This window comes from Podarcis vaucheri, assembly GCF_965113315.1.
Source record: "Podarcis vaucheri genome assembly, chromosome: 15".
In the NCBI taxonomy this organism is placed as follows: domain Eukaryota; kingdom Metazoa; phylum Chordata; class Lepidosauria; order Squamata; family Lacertidae; genus Podarcis; species Podarcis vaucheri.
In genome coordinates this window covers 37,578,639-37,601,833 of record NC_138753.1, presented here as the reverse complement: position 1 = coordinate 37,601,833, position 23,195 = coordinate 37,578,639, and the positions used below count along the sequence as shown (strand labels likewise).

The 23,195-nt window shown below is 44.5% G+C and overlaps 1 protein-coding gene across 3 annotated transcripts in view; it reads left to right on the top strand.

The window, feature by feature from the left end:
* Positions 1–23,195, top strand: part of UNC5D (unc-5 netrin receptor D) — a 451,316-nt gene that overhangs the window by 362,285 nt on the left and 65,836 nt on the right. For all 3 annotated transcript variants that reach the window (XM_082200306.1, XM_082200305.1, XM_082200304.1), the window contains 2 exons: positions 4,537–4,914; positions 10,013–10,097. In XM_082200306.1, coding sequence (XP_082056432.1) covers positions 4,537–4,914; positions 10,013–10,097 — 463 coding nt within the window. The remainder of the gene's footprint in view (positions 1–4,536; positions 4,915–10,012; positions 10,098–23,195) is intronic.

Sequence of the window (23,195 nt, the reverse complement as noted above, 5' to 3'; positions counted from 1 at the left end):
CATAATAAGATTGTTAACTACCTTTCACTGCTTGTTTCATTTTTATTTTTTAAACTGAAATTTAACAACACATTAGGAAATGAAAAATATAGAAAACAGCATAAGCTCAGAAGGGTTCAAAGTAAACTATAAGAGGGCAGTCCATGTGGGAATTGTAGAAATTAGCTACAGGCAAAAGCTTAAGGATATATATAGAACAATAAACCTTGTTGTTAGGGGGGTAGGTAGAATTTATGAAATATGAAAAAGTGCTGGCAGGGGACTGAAGTTGTCGCACAAAAGTTAGGTGAAAGTATTCTTAACCATAAGGCATGTGGGGGCAGGAATCATAAGAGTGCTTCTGGATCAGGCGAAGTCCCCGTCTAGTTTAGCATCCTTTTCTCACAGTGACCGACTAGGTGCTTATGGTAAGGTCTGAAGCAAGGCAGCAGTGAATACTCTCTTTGACATTACAGTGCTCAAGAAAGTATACACAACACCTCAACAAAGGATCGTTGGACACAACTGAATATTGATTATGCAAAGAATTCACCCAGTGATGTTTGGAAACTGGACTTGGGGGAGGGGAGAATCTAACCAAAGCCTCAGAAAATAGCTTGATTTAATTGAGAATAATTTGGACCGTGTTATGCCCCTGATGATGTTATCAGGAGTGCAACAGAGTCCCGCCAGTTCCCACCTACAATCCCCCCACCTACATGCCTGCCTGCCTGCCTGGGTCCCTCCCATCCACTGCTGTGATGGCGGCAGTAGGATTAAAGAACATCTCTTCCATTGCCTCTCGGATGCCTGGCATGGTGCTGTAACTGTATGACAGGCACAAGGAGCTCTGGGCAATGTTATTTTCCCAAGGCTCCTGATGTATCACGAGCTTGACAGGGTCCAATTCTTCCCTCAAAATCCCCCAATGAGCCAGGCACGTCAAAACAGCACACTAGGTGTCAGATAGAGGAGGAAGAAGATCAATATCTGCCTCTCAGGTTCCACAGCTGCAAGAACAGCAAGGAAGAAAAGTAGGGATGGAGTTGGCTGTGTGGGAAAGAACAAGATAGGAAAAGAGGGTTTCTCTGGCTCAGTTTAAAATCAAAGCCAAGGAATGGGGGGGGGCTGGGCCATTAAAATCATCTTGTATTTTAACTTAAGCATCATGAGCTACTCAAATTCATATGTCTGAGTCAGAAAATATGACTCTTTCACATCACTGATGAGTAAACAACAACCATGATCTCCCCCAGCTAATTATGTTATTCTGGGGTGGGACCACTGCTGGTTTTGTCATGAGAAACTGTACTGGATATTATATGACAATGCCAATAAACACGTGTGTGTGTGTGTGTAACCAGATTCTTTTAAAACAAAGCAATGTAAGTGTTTGGGGGTAGGGATAAGAACACTTTTGATGAGTGGCTAAAGATAGAAAACAAAAGGTAGGAACGACACAACTATTTTCCTGTGTGTTTCATTGTGAGCAAAAATAAAGTAAGTGATTATGGAAATTATTCAAATACTTGTCAAAGCACGTTATTCACTGTTACTATAAAATAAGCAACTCTGTTATTTCTGTGAATCATTCCAAACCATAGTGTAGCAATAAGCCAAGAGCAGCAACAAGCCTTGGGTTCATGCATTCCCTTCTTCCCTTTCATCTTCCAGCACTGCTGGTAGAAGATTTCTTATTATGTCTAAGCTAGGAACTTTTGTTTGTTTAAACAGTGGCTTGCTAAAAAAGATATCCTCAGCAGTGGCTTGGTCCTGGTTTCCTACAATAACCCATAGTTCAATTAGCCACATTTTGTCCTTTGCAATTGCACTGTTACTTCATGAAGTGATCTTTACATTCTCCTCATGACCAAACCAGAGGAGAGGGAGAAAGGAAGTAGGCTCACTGATACATCTGTTAAATGTACATGCTTCTACTGGTGGTGTTTTAAGTTGATCCTGAACTTAGCTGGCCATGTAGGGGTTCACCGTATTAATCCTGACTGTCATCCTGATCTTAAGGGAGTATTTTGGAAAATCTGAATATTATTATTTTGAAGGGGTGTCAGTTCCCATTGTTTTCAGCTGCTGTACTTCAGAAAATCCAAACAAAATGTCCCTTTGGTCTCCTGCATTGGAAACCGCTAGAGATGGCATGGCCGAACACAGGATCTGGGACTAGATAATGGGGAGGTTTCAGATATTTTGAATCACCCTGTGCAAAGGGTTAGTGCAGGCAGCCATTTTACAGCACATTCCACCTGGGGGTTAAATTAACCCTAACCATTTTCTTGGTGATATGGATGAGAGAGCTGAACCCCTCAACCCAGCATGGGCAGAGAGTTCATCATCTACTTAACCAACTTTTTGACCCCTACGGCAGTCAGTTTCTCTCAATTGAATTTACAGTACATCAAACACCACAATTAACAAATGTATTGATTATTTGTTGCCAATGTGAAATAGTTCATCATCTGGGATTTTTAATTTTACCTTGTCTGTTGATGTCTTCAGTTTTCAGCATTGATTTCAATGAAATGCAATTTTCTTATGAATGTGCTTATAAAATGCTTAAAGTGCATGAGTGAATGCATTAAAAATAATAACTCTGCAAAGTAATGCTCTTTAGGGCAGGTAATACTGTGCATACAATACTGTACATACAGAATATATATATTTCACATACCGTATTTTTCGCTCTATAACACGCACCTGACCATAACACGCACATCATTTTTAGAGGAGGAAAACAAGGGAAAAAACATTCTGAATGAAACAGTGGATGTATCATTTTTGTGCTTCATGCTGTGGCCACAGACATGTGATCTGATGGTGAATTTGGGGTGACCCAATGCAAAGATCCTGAGGATCCATGCTTTTTAACCACGTTTTTGCACCATTGCAGCCCCAGGCAACAGTGGGTGCGTGATTTTTTTGGGGGGCAGGCTGTAGCCATGGACATGCTATGTGATCTGATGGTGAATTTGGGGTGACCCAATGCAAAGATCCTGAGGATCCATGTGGATCCATGCTTTGTAACCACATTTTTGCACCATTGCAGCCCCAGGCAACAGTGGGTGCGTGATTTTTTTGGTGCAGGCTGTAGCTATGGACATGCTATGTGATCAGATGGTGAATTTGGGGTGACCCAATGCAAAGATCCTGAGGATCCATGTGGATCCATGCTTTGTAACCACATTTTTGCACCATTGCAGCCCCAGGCAACAGTGGGTGTGTGATTTTTGGGGGGCAGGCTGTAGCTATGGACATGCTATGTGATCTGATGGTGAATTTGGGGTGACCCAATGCAAAGATCCTGAGGATCCATGTGGATCCATGCTTTGTAACCACATTTTAAGTGGGGAGGGAAGGAAAAACACAGAAGGGACAAGGAGCACGAGAGGGGTGTGCAGAGAAGCAGCTGGCTAAGAATGCAGGAGAGGGGTATAATGGGAGGGAGGAAAGGAAGGCAAAAGTTTCCCCACCCACCCACCCACCCACCCAAGCAAGCCAGCGCGCTCTCTCTCTCTCTCTCTCTCTCTCTCTCTCTCTCCCACCTGCATGTTTTCCGGCTGGAGCACGGAGAGGAATTAGAAGGAAGGACGCTCTGCTTTCCCCTCTTCTTGCCTGGAGGGGAGGGGCTTTCCCTGTTCTTTGTTCCGTTTGAGCAAACACAGCAACGAAACAGAGAGGGTGGGCAGTAAGACCCTGAGGCAGAATGCAGGAAAGCAGCCACTTCCTCTTTTCAGGTTTCCCTTCTCTGAGACGCGCAGTTTGATTTTTGCCTCCACTCGCGCCAGTCGGCTCCAGGGACCACACATTCGCTCAATAACACGCACAGACATTTCCCCTTCCTTTTTAGGAAAAAAAATCTGCGTGTTATAGAGAGAAAAATACGGTATATACTAATGGAGTAGAACTGGCAATGACGGACCAGGAAAAAGAACTTTAGGTCATGGTGAATAGATCAATGAAAATGTGCCACAGCTGGGTGGGTGTGGGTGAGTGTGGGTGTGCTTTAATACAAAATATATTCCTTCATTAGGAAATGAATTAAAATGAAAGGGTCAATATTATAATAATGCTATTATATAAATAGATGGTGAAATCACATCTGGAACATTTTGCATAGTTCTGGTTGGGGCATAGTTCTCAAAAATGATATTATAAAGCTATAAAATGTTCAGAAAAGGGCAACCAAAATGATCAAAGGGCTGGAACAACTCCCTTGTCTGTAGGCTAAAGTAGTATTGACCAAACAATGGTTTACCACCTCATTAAGAACTAGGCCAGGGAAGAGGAACCTTTGATTCTTCAGATGTTGAATTAAGTCAGGGTGAGGAACCTGCAGCCCTCCAGATGTATTTGGACACCAATTCCCATCAGCCCCAGGCAGCATGACCAATGGTCCGGGTTGATGGAAAGCCAACGATACATGGAGGGCTGCAGGTTTCCCATCCCTGAACCAGGCAATTCTGTAGACAAAGCTATACACACAACACTGTCTGTTGTACATAACAATGATAACCAATTGCCCGATTGATTTCCTTCCATCAGGTAACTCCTTGCTTTTGAACTCATCCATGCAGCCTGACCTGACCGTGAGTAGAACCTACAGTGGACCCATTTGCCTTCAAGACCCCATCGACAAGGAGCTTATGACTGAGTCATCTCTCTTCAATCCTTTGACTGACATTAAGGTCAAAGTTCAGAGTTCATTTATGGTTTCTTTGGGTGTGACTGAACGATCAGAGTACCACGGAAAAACACATTCTGGGACATTTCCACATGACAGTAACAGGACCTTCCATCCCATACATGCAAAAAACAAAGCAGCATACATTCAGAATCTCTCATCGCTCTCCAAAAGAAGTGAGATGAGGGCCACAGGTATCTTTGGCCACCTGGGAGGACGTTTAGGAATCCCAAACACAGGTGGGTTGCTGCAAAGTCTGAGCATGCTTTGAAATGCATTATTAAGTGTTATTTCTCTCTTTCTCTTTGAAATGTGCTGTCATAGCAAGTTCTCTCAGTGGGGCTTGTGACATATGAACCCTTGCTTGCTGTTACCAGCTGACAACTTGGTAAAGATACCCTAAGGACCAATAGCAAACACGGGATGTCTGAGCAGTTGTAGCTCATAACCCATGGGTAGGCAAACTAAGGCCCGGGGGCCGGATCCGGCCCAATCGCCTTCTAAATTCAGCGTGCGGACAGCCCGGGAATCAGCGTAATTTTACATGAGTAGAATGTGTCCTTTTATTTGAAATGCATCTCTGGGTTATTTGTGGGGCCTGCCTGGGGTTTTAACATGAGTAGAATGTGTGCTTTTATTTAAAATGTATCTCTGGGTTATTTGTGGGGCATAGGGATTCGTTCACCCCCCCCCCAAAAAAAAAAATAGTCCGTACTCCCACAAGGTCTGAGGGGCAGTGGACTGGCCCCCTGCTGAAAAAAAATTGCTGACCCCTGTCATAACCTAATGAAATAGTCCACTCTTGTTGCTGGGGAAGCGAGATTGAGTGGGTTTTCCCCAAGTCACTAGCACGGTCCTACTAAAAACACAAGAAAAGCCACATTGGATTAGACCCAGACTTCATATTGAACAGCATTCTCCTTCTAACACTGACCCAGTTCCTGCCGCAAGGCTTTAAACCCCGCATTACTAGGGGCTGTCTACTGAGTCAATCAGGGTACTTAAAGGTAAAGGTAAAGGGACTCCTGACCGTTAGGGCCAGTCACGGACAACTCTGGGGTTGCAACACTCATCTCGCTTTACTGGCCGAGGGAGCCGGTGTACAGCTTCCGGGTCATGTGGCCAGCAGGACTAAGACGCTTCTGGCAAACCAGAGCAGCACATGGAAATGCCGTTTACCTTCCCGCCAGAGTGGTACCTATTTATCTACTTGCACTTCGTGCTTTCGAACTGCTAGGTTGGCAGGAGCAGGGACCGAGCAATGGGAGCTCACCCCGTCGCGGGGATTCGAACCGCCAACCTTCTGATCGGCAAGCCCTAGGCTCTGTGGTTTAACCCACAGTGCCACCCACTAAACCTCTGGCTCTGGCTTTCCATTTGGATATGCTGCTGCCTACTCTTTGCCTACAGGGGCTCATGAGGGTGATGGAATACAGGGCATCCTTTCAACAGGGACACTGCCCTCATTGGTCATTGGGAGAGAGAGCTGTAACAGGCAGGGAGGAGCTTTTCAGGTATGGTCAACACTTCAGGACTCCCCTGATTTCAACACCGCTGCCTTGCTCCAATGAAGTGAAGGGCTTCCAAGCACCAGGAGGACACGACTGTATACTCCTTCCCCACCAACCTCTGCTGCTCTTTGCATGAACAAAGGCTTCCATCTAGCATAAGTGTTTACTTTGGAATGCAGAGCATCCAGTGCTTTTTAAAAATAAAAAATTATTGATATTAAAACGGAACATTGCTCACAGATACGATGATGATTAATCTCATATATAATTTCGTCCTATATCAATATTTACTAGGTTTCAGTCATGTACAGCCAGAAGTCTTAAATGGAGCGTGGATAGAATTTATTCTTGAGCTGCTAAACTTGCCAGATTATAATTATACCACTATTTAGGTCCACTTCAAAATGTAGACGTCTCTCACAATGATTTTTCCGCTCAGCATAATTGATCCATTCCAATAAATTCCCTTGGTGTACTTGATCAAATAGTTGAGATGACCTACGCTCAGAGGATGAGGCCAGCAAAGTTTTAAAAACTAAAGTTTTCCAATGCCACGTGGAACCGAATTACATTAGCCCAGGGGTGGCCAACATGACGCCCTCTAGGAGTTATGAACTACAGCTCCCATCAGCCCTGATCTTTTGTCATACTGGTTGGAGCTGAAAGGAGTTGGAGTCACAACCATCTCGAGGGCAACATGTCTGCTACCCCCATATTAACCCATTTCTTTTAAAAATTGTTTTTTTTTTGTTTTGTTTACATATTTAAGGCTTTACATATAAATCCTTTACAACATTTTATCACATGCCTGCACTTATTAATACCAGCAGTTTAGCATGAATTTAAGTGTGTTTCAGATATACAGTATTATACCTTTATTTTATACACTATTGACAGCAGAAGGTGCCCCTTTCCAGTTAGGGTTCTGTCCTTCTTTGGCTATGGGGAAGATTTGGTTTCATTTTATTGCATTTCATCAATGTATCCATGTTGGTGTAATTTGGAAAAATGGGTGAAATTGCACTAAGTCCATGTCTTGAACTGCCTATCCTCATATCTGGATTCTGCTTAGAATTAACACGTCAGCTGGACTGGGCAACTTAGAAACAGACCAGGGCTAAATGCCTGGAGCATGACTCATCCATTCGCCCTTTGTCTGAGGAATTGTCTGAGGCTGCATTCGGCAGCATTGGCAGAAATATGAAGCATTCACACTCAGTGCAAGCAGTGGCAGAGGAAGAGGAGTGCGGGGGGAGTGCACCGCCCCCATCAGCATGGTCCCGGTGGGGTGCCATTGCAGCTGCCCCCCCCGCCTGTGCTGGGTGCCACACCCCCACAGGAGGCGTACCACGCCCCGAGGACGCATGCCACACCCCTGTCGGCAGTGCATCACACCCCCCAGGACACGTGCCAGTCTCGCCCCCACCTGCTTTCCGCCCCCCAGTGCTGGAACATGAAGCTCCACCACGGAGTGCAAGGTATCATCACAGTTGAAGGTTACATGCTGTATGGTTCAGCATAGCATGGTGAGCTAGCATGATAAAGTGCTAGTGGATTGCTCTTTATACTTGAACCTTTACAAGATTTACTTCTAAGACCAGAAGAGCTGTATTATAGTAGATCAGTTCATGATGCACCAACATCTCTTAAAGTTTATCTAGCCAGTGTGTTTATGCTTGTCTTGTGCCATGAGACAATAAACGCTTTATACTCTAAGCTGAACTGAGTGGGAAAGGAGATTTATTAACTGGGAATTCTGGAAAAGGCTGACTACTGGAAAACAGGAAAACTCTGATTTTTAGCTGGAAGATTCTGTTGAAACTGTGCATTCTCTGCCGCTTACACTGGCCAAAGTGTGGCATCGTATCAACAACAGCCCAAGCTGAACAGCTGATGGGCCAACTGACTTCTACAAGTTGTAACAATCCAGGCATACATCTCTCAGTTCCTTTGAGTGCTATGTGCTAAAGATGGCAGCACACAAATTAACTTCCCATGAGGTTTGGTAGAAAGAAAAGAAAAAAGAAAAGAAAAGGTAACATTATTTTATATTTTAAAAAGATTTATAACAGTGGTAGAGTGCTGTGTTATCAACCATTTCTAAATATCAAAACTTCAACCCCAAGAAATGTCAGGCCTAGGGGCTGAATCCAGCCCTTCCGAAATCTCTGTCTGGCCCTCAGCACTCTTCCCAGGTCACGCCCCCATCCTAGGCCACTCCCCCTATTCCCAGGCTGTCCCCATAGCTGTCCTGCCCCATGTCCTCCTTGAGTGCTTTTGCCTAGCTGGAATGTTTCCTTGAACTGCAATAATGCCTCTTGCTTGCCTGGATGAAGGATGGAGAGATGGGTGCAGGTGTATGCCTTTTCCATAGCTGGAAAGTAGACTCTTGCTTCAACCATTTCCCCCTACTGTCACATGACCTCTTGAGGAGTAGCACATGAAGGGCTGTACATTTCCTCCCATCTCTGAACTATAATATACAATTTGGAAGAGAGTCTTAACATACAATTAAACCTACCTCCACCTCTGCTGCCACCATCAAATGTTTGCAAAAATCTCATTCCACAGCATTCTAGGAACATAACAGCTCACAGTGGAATATTTACATTTCAGGCAGGTGCTGAGTTTATTTTGTTGAGAAATGCCATCAGCTACCAATGAGTTCCTTGATTCAGGAAGCCAAGGCTGTAGCTGTAGTCATAATAACAATGAAAATATAATGATGAAACGTTGGCACTGAATGAATTTAAAGGTTTCAAGAGAACAATCATAATATATGCTGGTGAACTATTTGCATGTAAAATTTGATGGATATGAAGAAGAATGTCCTTTGATCTGTGCAGGATGGATGTAAAGTTGACAGGATTGTAATTTACTGGAACTCTTTTTAGAATGTGTTCTGTTGGCTACATTCCAAAGGATGATTAACATTTTAGCAATACTACATATTTTATACAAAAGGTCAGTCACTTCACATCTGAATTCTTTAAGACCTCTCAGATGAATGACACCTAGCCCTTAAAACTTCACCCTTTGTCGCTGCTTTTTCACAATGGTTCTTCAAGTACCCTTCTTGGGGCGGGGGAGGGCAGAGAAGGAGATGATTCAGACATAAGAATTTGTCTGATGTCCTCTTATGTACCTCTTTCAGAGCTGCTGCTCTGCCTGGTTTTATGTTTCTTACACCTTGGGGTGTTTCCTCCATTTCTCCTCTTGCTGCCACTATTTAAAACATGCTGACATTGTTTGGGACCCAGCTGTGCCCTCACTGATGTATGGACCACATTATAACAAACATGATTCTAAACATTATGAAAAACATTCTATAGATGCTGGGGTTGTATTGAAGAACATTTTGGAGGTTGGTTGGTGGGTAGGTAAGTACTGGAGTGAAATATTGACTGAATCAGACCATTGGTTCATGTAGATCAGAACAGTCCACACTGAATGGTAGCAGCTCTCCAGGATTCCATACAGGTGTACCTGGAGATGCCAAGGATTAATCTTGGACCTTTCTGCATGAAATGCATGTGCTGTACCTATGAGCCCATAGCCCTTCTCCAAAGCAATCTCTATTGCATTTTCTAAATACTTCACACAATAGAAACCTCATTTTAACTATGACCTTGAGGAGAGATTGTAGTAGCAAAATCACAGTATAACTATAAATTGGAATCTGATCTATACTACACTGTTCAGGTGATGACAAAGATTCGTCTCACCAGTATGTTCCATTAGGCTAACGCTCTTCTTAAGCTATGACTCACTTCCAGCAGAGATTTGATACGCCCCCCTAGTATCTTTTGTTCTTACTTTGTTATAGGAGTTAGCCTGCTGATTCCACATGGAGCCATCCCCGAAGAAGCATCTTGGGAGATCTACCTTGCCATCAACCAAGATGAAGCCAGGTAAGACAGGAGCAAAAATGATGCAAATATGCTTATCAAAACTGTTAAACGCCAACTTATAGAACAGGAATGGAGACCCTCTCCCCACACCACCAAGGCAACTGGACCCCAACCCTCATCAGCCCCAGTCAACAAAACCAATAGTTGGTGTTGATAGGAGTTGGCGTCCATCAAGAGCTGGAGGACCAGAGGTTCCCTGTCACTGTTCTAGAAGAAAGGGGGAATAATTGAAGTAACTACATAATTTCCATTGATTTACACACACACACACACATATAGAAATATATATATATATATAGAAATTGAACTTTTTTTTAAAAGTCAGCTCAATTCCTTCTCTATAGAGTAGTCTCTATAGTATGCTCCAAATTAGGGCTACTTAAGGTTGTATCTTCCAGATGTTATTGGACCTCAACTTCCATCCTCCCTGATCCTTGGCTATGTTGGCTGGAGCTGATTGGAGTCTAACAACACCAGAAGTGGCACCACTTTCCTTTCCGTAGGCATTATAGCTTCCAGAGCTGTGGTTTAATCACATACATATGGAGAGGCTCACATAATATCACTGGAAATATATGCATTTACAAATATCCCTGCATAGCATGTTAACCACAGTTGCCACAGTATATTTGGTGCTGGTCATTTTGCGTGTTCAGACCCAGAGACCTCCCCCCTAAATAAACACACATTTGACTCAAAATTTAGTTTTGATTTTTGGCAGAATTTAGGCCACAACTTTATTGATTACAGAAAAGTGAGTGGTTGCATAGGCTCTGGTTCGACTAGCTCCCTGCACCCTTGCAGGTAGCGCTGACCCAGGGCACCAGCATACAGTAGGTCAGCCAAGGGTGAACACCTGAGGTAGGTGAAAAGCCCAGGAACAGACTATGCTCACTCACCATATGCTCCCCTGGACTCAGGCATGGGCACAACTCCCTCTCAGGGGTTGACCAAACCAAGTTGAGTCCCTGGATTCCTTTAACAGAATACCCTTCACATAGGGATGACGAGACCATTCTCCCATCCCTATCACCTGAACCAGAGCCTATCAGCAACCTTAGAAGTTGTGACAATTTGCTACACGGCAGGCAAAGCCCAAATAGCAACAGCCAATCAGCCAAATGGGGGAAATTCCTGCCGTGCCCCTGTCCCAACAACAGATGACAGACGACGGCATAGCAAGGTCAATCGCAAAATGCCCTAAAAATATGGAGAGGTGGGCCGGTGTTCTGATGCACGAGACAAAAAAGGAAGCTCTGGGTCATGTATATAGGCATATATAGGTCCCTTGATCCGTTTAGACTGCACCCCATTGGCCAGATTAAACCCAGCAACGAGGGATTTACCAATCAGGTGTTGTGGCTATCCAATAAACCCACCCACAACCAGGAGGTCAGTCTCTAGATCTCACCGCAACACATGTCCTCTTTTAGGAAGGACACAATTTACCCTTACACACAGGAAATACAGAGGAACATTTTGTTTACTCCATTTTCTGATGGAGGTAGGAATGGTTAATCTCTGCCCCCAGGGATGGAGTTAGATAGGTTTCCAGAAGAATGAGTAGGTGGCGAAAGGAGGTGGCTGCTACTTTCTTAGTGTAATGGGGCAAGAAGGACACGGGAGTGCCAAGGAGTTTCAAAGCTAGATCAACCATTGCTTCTCCTTCTATTCTCGCTAATATTCTTTCCATCACCATCATTATGCCTTCAATTCAAGCCCCCAAGTAAGATTGTATTTGAATTAATATTTATGCCCTGCATTTCTACCAAAATAGCACTTGTAGAGGCTTGCAGTGAAGAACAACAAAGACAATATAAAAATACATGCACTTCATATACAGTGTAATAATATAAAGAGCAGCAATTATATGTCCTAGCTACTGCAATAAACCATAATTTTTGAAACTCCTAGAATTCCTAGGGTGGTTTAACAACCAAACCCTCTTCTCAGGGGATTGTGGGAATCGTAGCTTTGTAAGGGCCTAACAGCTCTCAGCAATTTTAACAAATTAACAGCTCCCAGAATTATTTGGAGGAAGCCATAACTATTTTAAGTGCTTTAAATGTATGGCATGAACATGGCTTTAGTTAACTTTCAACTAGAACTTTTTTTGTGCCTTAAAATGGAGATTTCCCCTCTCCTCCCTGCTATGAAAGAAATGTGACAGTGAAACAGGACCAGCAATCAATCAATCAATCAATCTTTATTGTGATCAAAGACCGGATAACAAAATTAACACCAGCAACATACGCTTCATCATCATCAAGAGGAGGATGTAATTAGAAATTCCCTATAAACTTATTTACATTAAAAATAACACTCCTTCAACTAAAATCTTTGATCCAAAGTTTAAAATCAGTGCTCGTTCATCAGACAACTGCCATTACAGTCTGTCTTGTCCTCCTTGCCATAAAATAGAATTTCATGACAGGCCTGGTGATATTCAGATCATTATTGGGAAGAAGGTATTTAACATAGCTTTCCTCTGAGCAGCCTGGTAATTTCCTTAGTAGTGGTTGGATTAGCTCTCTTCAAGTATCACAACCCAATAGGCATTATAAAAGAACATGCCCAATGGATTCAGTCTCATCAGAGTTGCATGGGAATAATCTCTGTTCAACTGGGATGTTGTGATATCTGCCCTCTAATAGTGCTGAAGGGAGAACATTAAAATGGGCTCTGGAAAATGCCCAGCGATGTTTAGGGTTGTCCAGTGCACTTAAGTAATTTGCTGGGTGTGACAGCAAAAATCTTTGAGGTTTGTGTAAGGATTTATAAATTTTAGAGGATTGGTTAGGATCATTTTGGTATTCTATATCCCAGATTCGTTCTTATTATACTTCTAGCCCTTTCCATTTCTAGACTTAAAAGATATTCAGGAGAAAAGCAGTATAAAATCATTTTGTTTGATAATTATCAGCCAGCGGAGCAGCCCAGTTGGGGTCTTAACCGAGTCTTCACCATGTATACAAAGTCACAAGTCACAATTTGGCCTGTCTCTAATTGTAGGGCTTCGTTGGGGACACATTTGCGAGTTTGGAGAATTGACCTTAAAAACCCTGATTGTATTTTTTCATAGGGATCCAAATTAGAGAGGGGGACTAGTTGTGTGTTGTGTAATAATTGAGCTAAAGGTTTTGCAGCCTATAATTTAATAGCAGCTGGAATAAAGTTTCCTCCCTTTACTCGGTGGGCCGCCCAAAGCTAACAAGTTTTGATAGCTTTTCATTCTGATTTTTACTTCATCTTAAAGGTTTCTAGTATTATTATTTTTTCCCGTTTTTCTCACAGTTTCTACCTGTGAAAAATCACTAGGTTGCTTCCTTGTCCCGCTTCTTTTTGAGCCTGGGGAGATCTGTCAGTGTGTTGTGCTATAGTTGGCAAAGGCTGTTGTTCAGCTTTAGAGCAGCCCTGTGCAACAGATGATAGGAGTCCACATGCGGCCCCTTTTGTGATACTCCTCCTGCCATCAGGTTGACCTAACCCTCATTAGCTGTGGCCTGCCGAGTGCAAGGTGGCCAAGATATGTGAGTCAAGAGACTCGACTTGGCTGTTGCTGCTACTCACACAGCCAGGAGCAGAGTAGGAGCTGAGCTGCGTGTCGCCAGGTGTTCTGGAAGAGGCCTGGGCTGTTTCTAACAGCTCTCCAGTGACCCAAACCAGGAGATAAGGTATTGTTATTAAGAAAATGAGCTGCGAACTGCACATTCCCAGTTGAAATCTATGTATTATCATGTGCTGCTAGTACTGTACTATTATTATAATGGTGATGTACTAATATCCTGCATCATATAATCATACAGAAACATTCCAGAGTGCCATTGCAAATTCCCTCCCCTCATTTGAAGATTATTAAAGGTTGGAAATGCCCACAATATTGTCCTATTTTCAGACTTATTGTATTTACTTTGGTATTCTTTACGCTGCCTTTTGGTGTGAATAGCCCGCCCAAGGCAGTTTGCAAATAAATGCATGAAACAGTGGGACGAGCCATCTCACATTGGAAGCTGCCTTATACCAATTCAGAACACTGGTCCCTCTAATCCAGTATTGCTTACTCTGACTGGCAGCGACTCTCCAGGGTTTCAAGCAGGAGATGGGGATTGAACCTGGGACTTTCTACATGCAAAGCAAAGTACAGTGGTACCCCGCAAGACGAATGCCTCGCAAGACGGAAAACCCGCAAGACGAAAGGGTTTTCTGTTTTGGAGGCGCTTCGCAAGACGAATTTCCCTATGGGCTTGCATCGCAAGACGAAAGCCCATAGGGAAATGCTGGCGGTCGGGAGCAAAGACTTTCGCCCACAGCCGGCCTTCAGAAGAGGACCTCTTCTGAAGGCCGGCGGGGGGCAAAAGTCTTTGCTCCCCCCGCCTGCCTTCCCCCCGCCTGCCCCGGGCGATCTTAAAATGCTGGCGGGCGGGAGCGAAGCGTTCGCTGCCGACCCCCAGCATTTTAAAATCCCCAAGGGACAGCAGAGAAGTCTCTGTCCTGGGGAGGTTTTAAAATGCTGGGGGTCGGGAGCGAAGCGCTGCCAACCCCCAGCATTTTAAAATCTCCCCGTGTCCCGGGAAGGTTTTAAAATGCTGGGGGTCGGGAGCGAAGCGCTGCCGACCCCCAGCATTTTAAAATCTCCCCATGTCCCGGGAAGGTTTTAAAATGCTGGGGGTCGGCAGCGCTTCGCTCCCGACACCCAGCATTTTAAAACGCTGTTCCGAAGGGGGGACGGGGACACCTGCCCCAGCCGCCCCACTTCGGAAAGCTGTTCCGAAGTGGGGAGGGGGGCGGGGACGCCTGCCCCAGCCGCCCCACTTCGGAAAGCTGTTCCGAAGTGGGGCGGGGGGGCGGGGACACCTTCTGAAGGCGGGCAGGGGGCGAAAGTCTTTGTCCCCCCTGCCTGCCTTCCCAGGGGCTTTTAAATCGCCCCGGACAGCGGAGAAGTCCTTCGCTGTCCGGGGCGATTTTAAAATGCCGTCCGCCAGCATTTTAAGATCGCCCCGGACAGCGGAGAAGTCCTCCGCTGTCCCAGGGTTTTTTAAAATGCTGGGGGTGGGAAGAAAAGCCCTTGTCCCCCCCCCCAGCCTTCAGAAGAGGTCCGGGGACAGACTGTCCCCGGACCTGGTCTGAAGGCGGTTTCCCTAGGAACGCATTAATTGATTTTCAATGCATTCCTATGGGAAACCGTGCATCGCAAGACGAAAAACTCGCAAGACGAAGAGACTTGCGGAATGAATTAATTTCGTCTTGCGAGGCACCACTGTATCCTCCTAATACTTGCATTCTTGATTGCTGTCTCACACAGCCCAGCATCCTGTTCCATCTGTGTGTTGGCTTCTTCGCTGTCACATATGAGCCAGCAGCTGTCATGACCTGGTTTGAGGAGGAAGGCAAAGACTTTTCAGACCTTTCTAGAGGCTGCCTGTATACCCAGCTTTACCTTTCTTACTGTGCCTTTCCTTCTTGTGACTGAACCCCACAGAAGAGACTGCATGCTGGCATCACTAAGGACAAATGGAGTAATATTAATATTCTGTTGGTCACATGGGTGAGCCTAGCCCATAAGGCATTCTTCCCCAATCAGGTTCCACCAGGTTACTTTGGACTTCTGTCGATCTATCTATCATCTATCATCTATCTATCTATCTATCTATCTATATCTATCATCTACAGTGGTGCCTCGCAAGACAAAAAGAATCCGTTCTGTGATTCTCTTCGTCTAGCGGTTTTTCGTCTTGCGAAGCAAGCCCATTGAAGGATTAGCGGATTAGCGCTATTAGCGGCTTTTAGCGGCTTTTAGCGGCTTTTAGTGGCTTATCTGCTGATTGGATCAGCTGATAAGCGGCTTAGCGGCTTAGAAAAAGGGGGGAGGAAACAAACCCCGCAGGAACTCGCAAGACATTGTCGTCTTGCGAAGCAAGCCCATAGGAAATTCATTTTGCGAAGCACCTCCAAAATGGAAAACCCTTTCGTCTAGCCGGTTTTCCGTCTTGCGAGGCATTCGTCTTGCGGGGCACCACTGTATCTATCTATCTATTCCTATCCTGCCCTTCTAATATCTATGCACCACTTACTGTAGGGTGGCTTGCCACAATTTGAAATCACAGGACAAAAAATGCATATTAAAATACGCTGGGAGGGATTCAGCAAAGTACTAAGAAGATTGTTGTGTCAGTGGTAGCATTATCAGTTTGCCAGGTGGCATGAACACCCCTCTCCTCCCTGCAACCCACACACACTGTTCCAGAGGTCCCACAACCCCTGACTTGGGCCACGCAAAACTGGAGCTGGTATAGCGATCAGGCCTGGCAGTCAGTGCCGGAGCAAGCCACTCGGGTGTCTGGGGCAGCACGCCCAGGGATGGGGTGAGGGCGGGGCGAGCCACCCGTAGGGACAGGACGCATTGCGGGGCCTCTGAAGTCTGCCTGCCTCCTCCCACACAGCCACTCTACAGCAGTGGGCGGACCGTTTGGGCAGCGCAGAGCCTGCGCGCACTCAAGCCACCACATCACTCCCAGGAGAGATGCGTGGCTTGGGCGCACTGCAGGCCCCGCGGTGAGTGCACCCAGCATTTTGTCACCCCCCTCAGTGGTGTCACCTGGGGTGACCCGCACGCACTGCATCCCCCTTCCTCCGCCCCTGCTGGCAGTGAAGACAGGTTGGGTTGGTTCCAAATCCAGCAGGTCCTGGGTCGGCTCAGCCCTTCCCTTCCACACTTCGGGGGCACCTACCAGCAGGACTTCCAGTGCCCTGCACTCTTGGGCAGGCAGAACAGGAAGCTTTGTGTTGATTATGTTTTCCTTGTGCAGGCTGAATTTTAAAATCTAATGCAGAATAATTCATGTTTTCCTTTGCAGTGGACAGAACCCGGTTGCACAATTTGCTGTAAGCTTGCTCACACTGTTCGCCACTCCCCCCCCCACTGTCAAGCCTATGTAGTTGCTTCTACTGATTGCATTCTGTCTCCCTTTTATGTTTGAGCCTTAGTTCAGAGACAGTGGCCTGTAGCGCTCCAAAGAGTGCTGATCTTTCCCTCCCCATGTAGCCCAGCAGCTGCTACAAATTTCCTCCTTACAGCTCAGTGTGAGGACTGGATTTATTATGCCCATTCTCTACACTACCACTGTTTACAAGATGCAGTGGGATGCTGTAAGCAACATTCCTCTGATGTAATTAAATAAGCACCAACTATGTAATTCATGTTCGCAAGCTTCCCCCAGCATGCACATTCATGATGTACTTTTTAAAAAGCTGAGCAGAGGGAAGAACATACATCAACTAATTGTCCAAGTGCTTGTATGCTGTCCTTTGGCTGCAAGAAACCAGCTCTCTTGGAGGGAGAGAGAGAGGGATGGGAAGAGGACCAGTACTAGGCTCTTGAACATGCTCTTATTAATTCCTATTTTGGCCAAGGAGTATCATGCTTCCCAGCAACCTTCTCATCCGAGCCTTGTTTCTGCTGGTTAGTTTCAAGGGATCAGAAGAAGATTCTATGTCTAGGAGAATGCAAACATGGTTTTAAGACCAATCCTCAGCTGTTCTTCCACATCTCTGACCTCTTCAGGCATTAGGACATATGAGACTTCAGTAATGTTGCCGAGATTCCTTTTTAAAACAACAAGAAGAAAAATCGAAAGCTGAAGCAAATACTCTGGCTGTGTACATCCAGTTCGCTCCCACTGTTGATTTGGGAGCTGGTTTACGCTCAGAGTCAGCCGCAATCCATATCTATCCTTTAATTTCTTATAAAAAAACTGCATTTTGATATGTTTTCCCCCAAACCAGCTTTGATCGGAATGAAGAAAAAGAATGAATGATCTTGCTGTGTTTTAAACCAGTTAATATGTGCATGGCCTTATTCAGCATAGAATATATATTTAGGTCCAATACTCAGAATGCTAACTAGTAATAATTTGCATTTACTTTTAAGGGGTGTGTGTATGTGTGTATGTGCGTGCACTCACACACTAGAGAAAGGAGAGAGAGGTTTGTCAGAGATTTTTTGATGCCTGGAGATATTTTCCAAAACTTAATCTAAAACTCTTTTCAGTCCCCCGCCTCCCTCTGATAGCTCAGCTCCTTTGTGAGACCTTTCATATTACATCTCCATCTGCTGCTGTTGCTGCTTTTTAAAAATCATTTTCAATGGAAGATTAAGATATGTGAAGCGAAAGAGGTGGCGGGGAGGGGGGAACCAAGGATGAACCCAGCTGTTTCATCTGTAAGGGCTTGGTAGAAGTGAATTAAAACGGGTTAATTAAATAGAAGGAGCACATATTTTGCCTGCTGTTTTACTTCTGTTGGCTAAAAGCAGAGGGAGCAAGCCAAACCAAAAGAATTGTCATGGCGAGATTTGCTTTCTGGAACACCAGGGGTGAAAGTTGGAGGAGGGAAAGCAAACATAAAGGAAACTTTAATTAGAATGCCACACATTATTTCCTTTTCAAAGACTTGAGACAGCAGTGACATACGCAGTTCTGATTCCCGTACCTTTCGTACATTGTGTAGATACACCTTTTTCTGCTGCCGCCACGGCATCAAAAACATACAACCAGTTTTGTTTTATTTTTACTTCTGTGGAGCTTTGATTGTTTGGCCTGGATTTAAGATGGTTGCCACAGAATGCTGCCTTGTTTCACTCGTGCCAGCTTGCTGGAACCCTGTGCTCAGCCAGCAGGGATGCTTAAGAAAAATCAAAGCAAACATTTTGAGAGCAAAACCACTGCCACAGAGACCATAGCAACAAGACAAGTCCTCTGCTGGTTATAACACGTAGCCCGCAATGATGTCAGAAGAACTGGTGAGCTGACCCATTCCTTCCCTCACTCCCAGATGGTTGCAAGCTGAGGCTGCAAGTATCATAGGAGCATAGGAAGTTGCCTTGTACTGAGTCCAATTTACTGGCCCATCAAGCTCAGTATTGTCCAAACTGAGATCCATAGATCACCACGAGTTTCATTCAAGTGGTCTATGGCATATCCGCCTTGAATATTCTTATTGATTTTTAAATTGTACTTTTATTGCTTCTTTTATTTCGCATATTGTTTTCTATATTATTATAATTTGATTTCTATGGAATGCAAATTGTGATACAATAAAGCACAAGGTAAGAATTTAAAAAAGCAATTCAGATACAATTAAAAACCATACAGCACCTAGCACAGCACATCACAATAACCACAAACGGCAGAAAAAATGTATTACCAAGAAGAACATCAGCAATTTTCAATAGGGGGTGATGGCGGAGGTTGGGAACCACAGGTCCACACTGATTGACAGCATCTCTCCAGGGTTAGAAGAATTGGGATTAGAGGTTGTGATGTGTGCTTGACTGTGATGTGTGTGTGATGGTTTGAAAATGTGCCCCAGGGTCGATGAGCCCCCAAAGGCTGCTAACCCCTGTTCTCTATGTTGTGCATCTGTCGTCCACATGAGTAGCATAATGGAAACAATCAATTGTAGAATGATCAGGGGGTAAATATACCATTTCAGGAGGGGCCATTCCAGCTGCCCTGAAAGAGGCTGTGATGTATGTCCTCCATAAGACGTCCACCCTGGTTATACCACTAATGCCAATATCCACCTCCTGGACAAGGTATATTTTCAGCATACTTGAGAGAAGCACATTCTCTTTCCAAATCTAGCTTCAGATCTGGTTCTGGCACTGATACAGCTTTGGGCACTCTGGTTGATGATGACTTGCTTCAGGAGAAGGAGGCGTTGGTTCATCTTAATCTCCCAGCAGCTTTTAATACAACTGACTTTGCAGCACCTCTGTGGGTTGGGAGTTGGAGCCACAGTGCTATGGTGGATCCACTTCAGAAAGAAACACTGGATGACTTCAAGCTCATGGTTGGTTCTGTCCTTCCCCCAGTGCTAGTTAACATCTATATGATGAACTCATCATTGGGTGGGGAGGGGGTGCCTTGGGATTTAGTGTCCTTAGGAGCACCATGACATTTGGACCAGATACAGCTGTGTCATTGTGGAGTCAGTGTCTGGGGGCTGTAATGGGCTGTTTGACAGCCAATAAAATGCAGCTGAATCCTAAGAAACTTGGAGCTTTGTTCTTCCTAGTGGGACCCCTGCCTCCTCACACACAGATCTATGGATGACCTTCCCACTGCTCCCCTCAGATGTTTTTTTTTTTTTTACATACCCACATACTCACTCCACCCTGCCAATCAATCAATCAATCAATAGAAAAACTGAAAATGTTCAAGTAATATTTCTGGGCTGATCTATAATGAGTATTATCTTAGCAGTGTGCCCCATCCTAAGCACTTAACTTGGAGTAGGGCTGTGTTGTTTTTCATCCAACAGCCATAGCAGTTTTCTATCTACATATATTGTTGCTGCTGTTTCTGCTCTGTTGGTGGCAGACCCATGTGAGACGCATCTTGCCCCAAAGGCAGAATTGTAGACCTGACTTTCAAGTTTATCACTGTCCTGGAAAACAGAGATCTCCCAAGAAATGGCAGCCTTTAGATCTCCTCATATGGGATTGTGTTCTGAAGGACTGTTTATCACATAAAAATGACAGCTACAAGTTGCCTTATGAAAGCTTTATAATGTCTAAAAGGACTCAAGAATCAAACCCAAGTGTTGCTTTCAGAGGACTGAACTGCCATTCAGCTCAGCAGAGAATATGAGGTTAGCTTTTAAGGCCAGCCAAGATTTCAGACCAGACGGCATTTAGTTGACCAAACAGAAGTGGCTCTCTGGCTAGGGTTAGAGCTGATACCAGGAGGAACAAAAATATACAACAAAGGAAAACCCCTGCGTTGCAAACCAGAAAACTGTGAATAATCACAGGCAACACACGGCTAATAATGTGTTGACATTTATTTATTTTTTACAACATTATATATTCAAAATTTATAAACAGCAAACATGTGATATGTGAATAGAGTCACAAATAATAGGAGTTCCATAAACAGAACTAGTAGGCGTGGTCAGTCAATATCAAAGAAGATTAGGATGTAGGCAAAATGCCTTTCAACAGTCCTTAGTATAAGAATAAGAATAAATAATTTTATTATTTATCCCCTGCCCATCTGGCTGGGTTTCCCCAGCCACTATGGGAGGTTTCATATAAAAACATAATACAATGTCAGACATTTAAAACTACCCAATACAAGGCTGTCTTCAGATGTCTTTTAAAAATTGTGTAGTTCTTTATCTCCTTGACGTCTGATGGGAGGGCATTGCACTTCCGAGAAGGCCGTCTGCATGGTTTCCTATAACTTCACTTCTCACAGTGAGGGAGCCACCACAAGACCCTCCGAGGCGGACCTCAGTGTCCGGGCTAAACGATGAAGGGTGAGATGCTCCTTCAGATATACTAGGCTGAAGTGCACCAGCACTTTGAATTGTGCTTGGAAACATGCTGGGAGCCAGTGAAGATCCTTTAGGGCAGGTGTCATATGGTCCCAGCTGCCACTCCTGGGACTCAGCTATACAGCTGCAAATAAAATGTTTTAAGTGTGTTGTAAAATGTGACACTAGATGGCGATGGTGAACTATGGCAAATTCAATATATATTTTTCAAAATGTTTTTTTAAAAAAGCACTTTCACAATGTTTATTCAATCAATCAATCTTTATTACGGTCTCCCCCCCCCCAACTGTATTACCTGGGTTATGAAGGTGCCCAAAATTTTTTAAAGCAAAGATTATGGGACAGTGACTTGTGATCTCGATCACACGCAGTCTGTAGTCCGCTGGCAGTAGGAGTTCAATATGGGTATGTCTTTAAGTTAACATCTTACATCAAAAACCTGGCAGTACCTAACTACCGAAGGCTTTTCACCAAAGCCAGACTAAATGTCTTTCCCTCTGCAGTGTTGGATGGTAGGTTGAGAGGAGTTCCCTACCAGGACAGACTTCGCTCGTGTGCTCAAGACATCGATTCCATAAATCATATTTTGTTGCATTGTACAATGTTTATTATATGTGTCTAGATTCCACCCCAGTCACCAGTCTATCTGTCACATTCTGGATTAGTTGTAGTTTCCAGGTCACCTTCCAAGGTAACCCCATGTAGAATGCATTGCAGTAGTCCAAGTGGGAGATAACCAGAGCATGTACCACTCTGACAAGAAACTCTACACACAAGTAGGGTCTCAGCCAGCGTACCAGATGGAGCTGGTAGGCATCAGCTCTGGATACAGAACTGACCTGTGCCTTCATGGACAGCTGTGAGTCCAAAATGACTCCCAGACTGTGCACCTAGTCCTTCAGGAGTACAGTTACCCCATTCAGTACTAGGGAGTCCCCCACACCTGCTTGCCCCCTGTCCCCCCAAAAGAGTACTTCTGTCTTGTCTGGATTCAACCTCAATCTGTTAGCTGCCATCCATCCTCCAAGTGCCTCCAGACACAGGACATTTGCTGCCTTCACTGGCAGTGAATAGCAGAATAGCATTCTGCTATTATTCAAACAGGAGTATTCACTCAAGAGAATGCTTGGCTCTGAATCCTTGCAATTCCTCTATATCATACTACAGTTCTTGGAGGGCATAGTGTCTGACCTTATTAATGGATGGAGAACTCAAACTCTTAGCTCAGATTCACAATCTACCTGTTGGACATGCGTGGTCTAGCAGGACCAGCATGAGTGGCAGCGCTTTTAGCATAATGCCAAAGATGGTATACGCTTGTTAATTTGTTTCTGGGAACCTCCTCTTTGAAATACTTCCAGCTTTCTTCCACTTTTGGCAGTAGTGTTTTTTGGGAAAGCTGAAGTACCCTCAAGGTTGAGTACATGTGATTCTTCTTTCTTTCAGGGAAATGCCACTTCCCTCCCCCCATATGGTAAAACAAAATTACAATCTCTGAAAAGGCACCATAAATTTCGGTGGAATGGCTTCACATGGCTGTATTTCTGCTTTGTCACACTGGAACACATTTGCAATGGCTCGTAATCAAGTAGAGATTGCCTGAGGAGTGATATTGCCTGAGACAATCACCGACGCTTCCTAAATTGTATAGATCCTTCAATCCCATTGCAAATGTCAGTGACACGTATTCATGAAGACTAGTAATTATGGACGAATTAGATATGTTGCATCTAATGGTAACTTTCCCCCAGGGAAAAATTC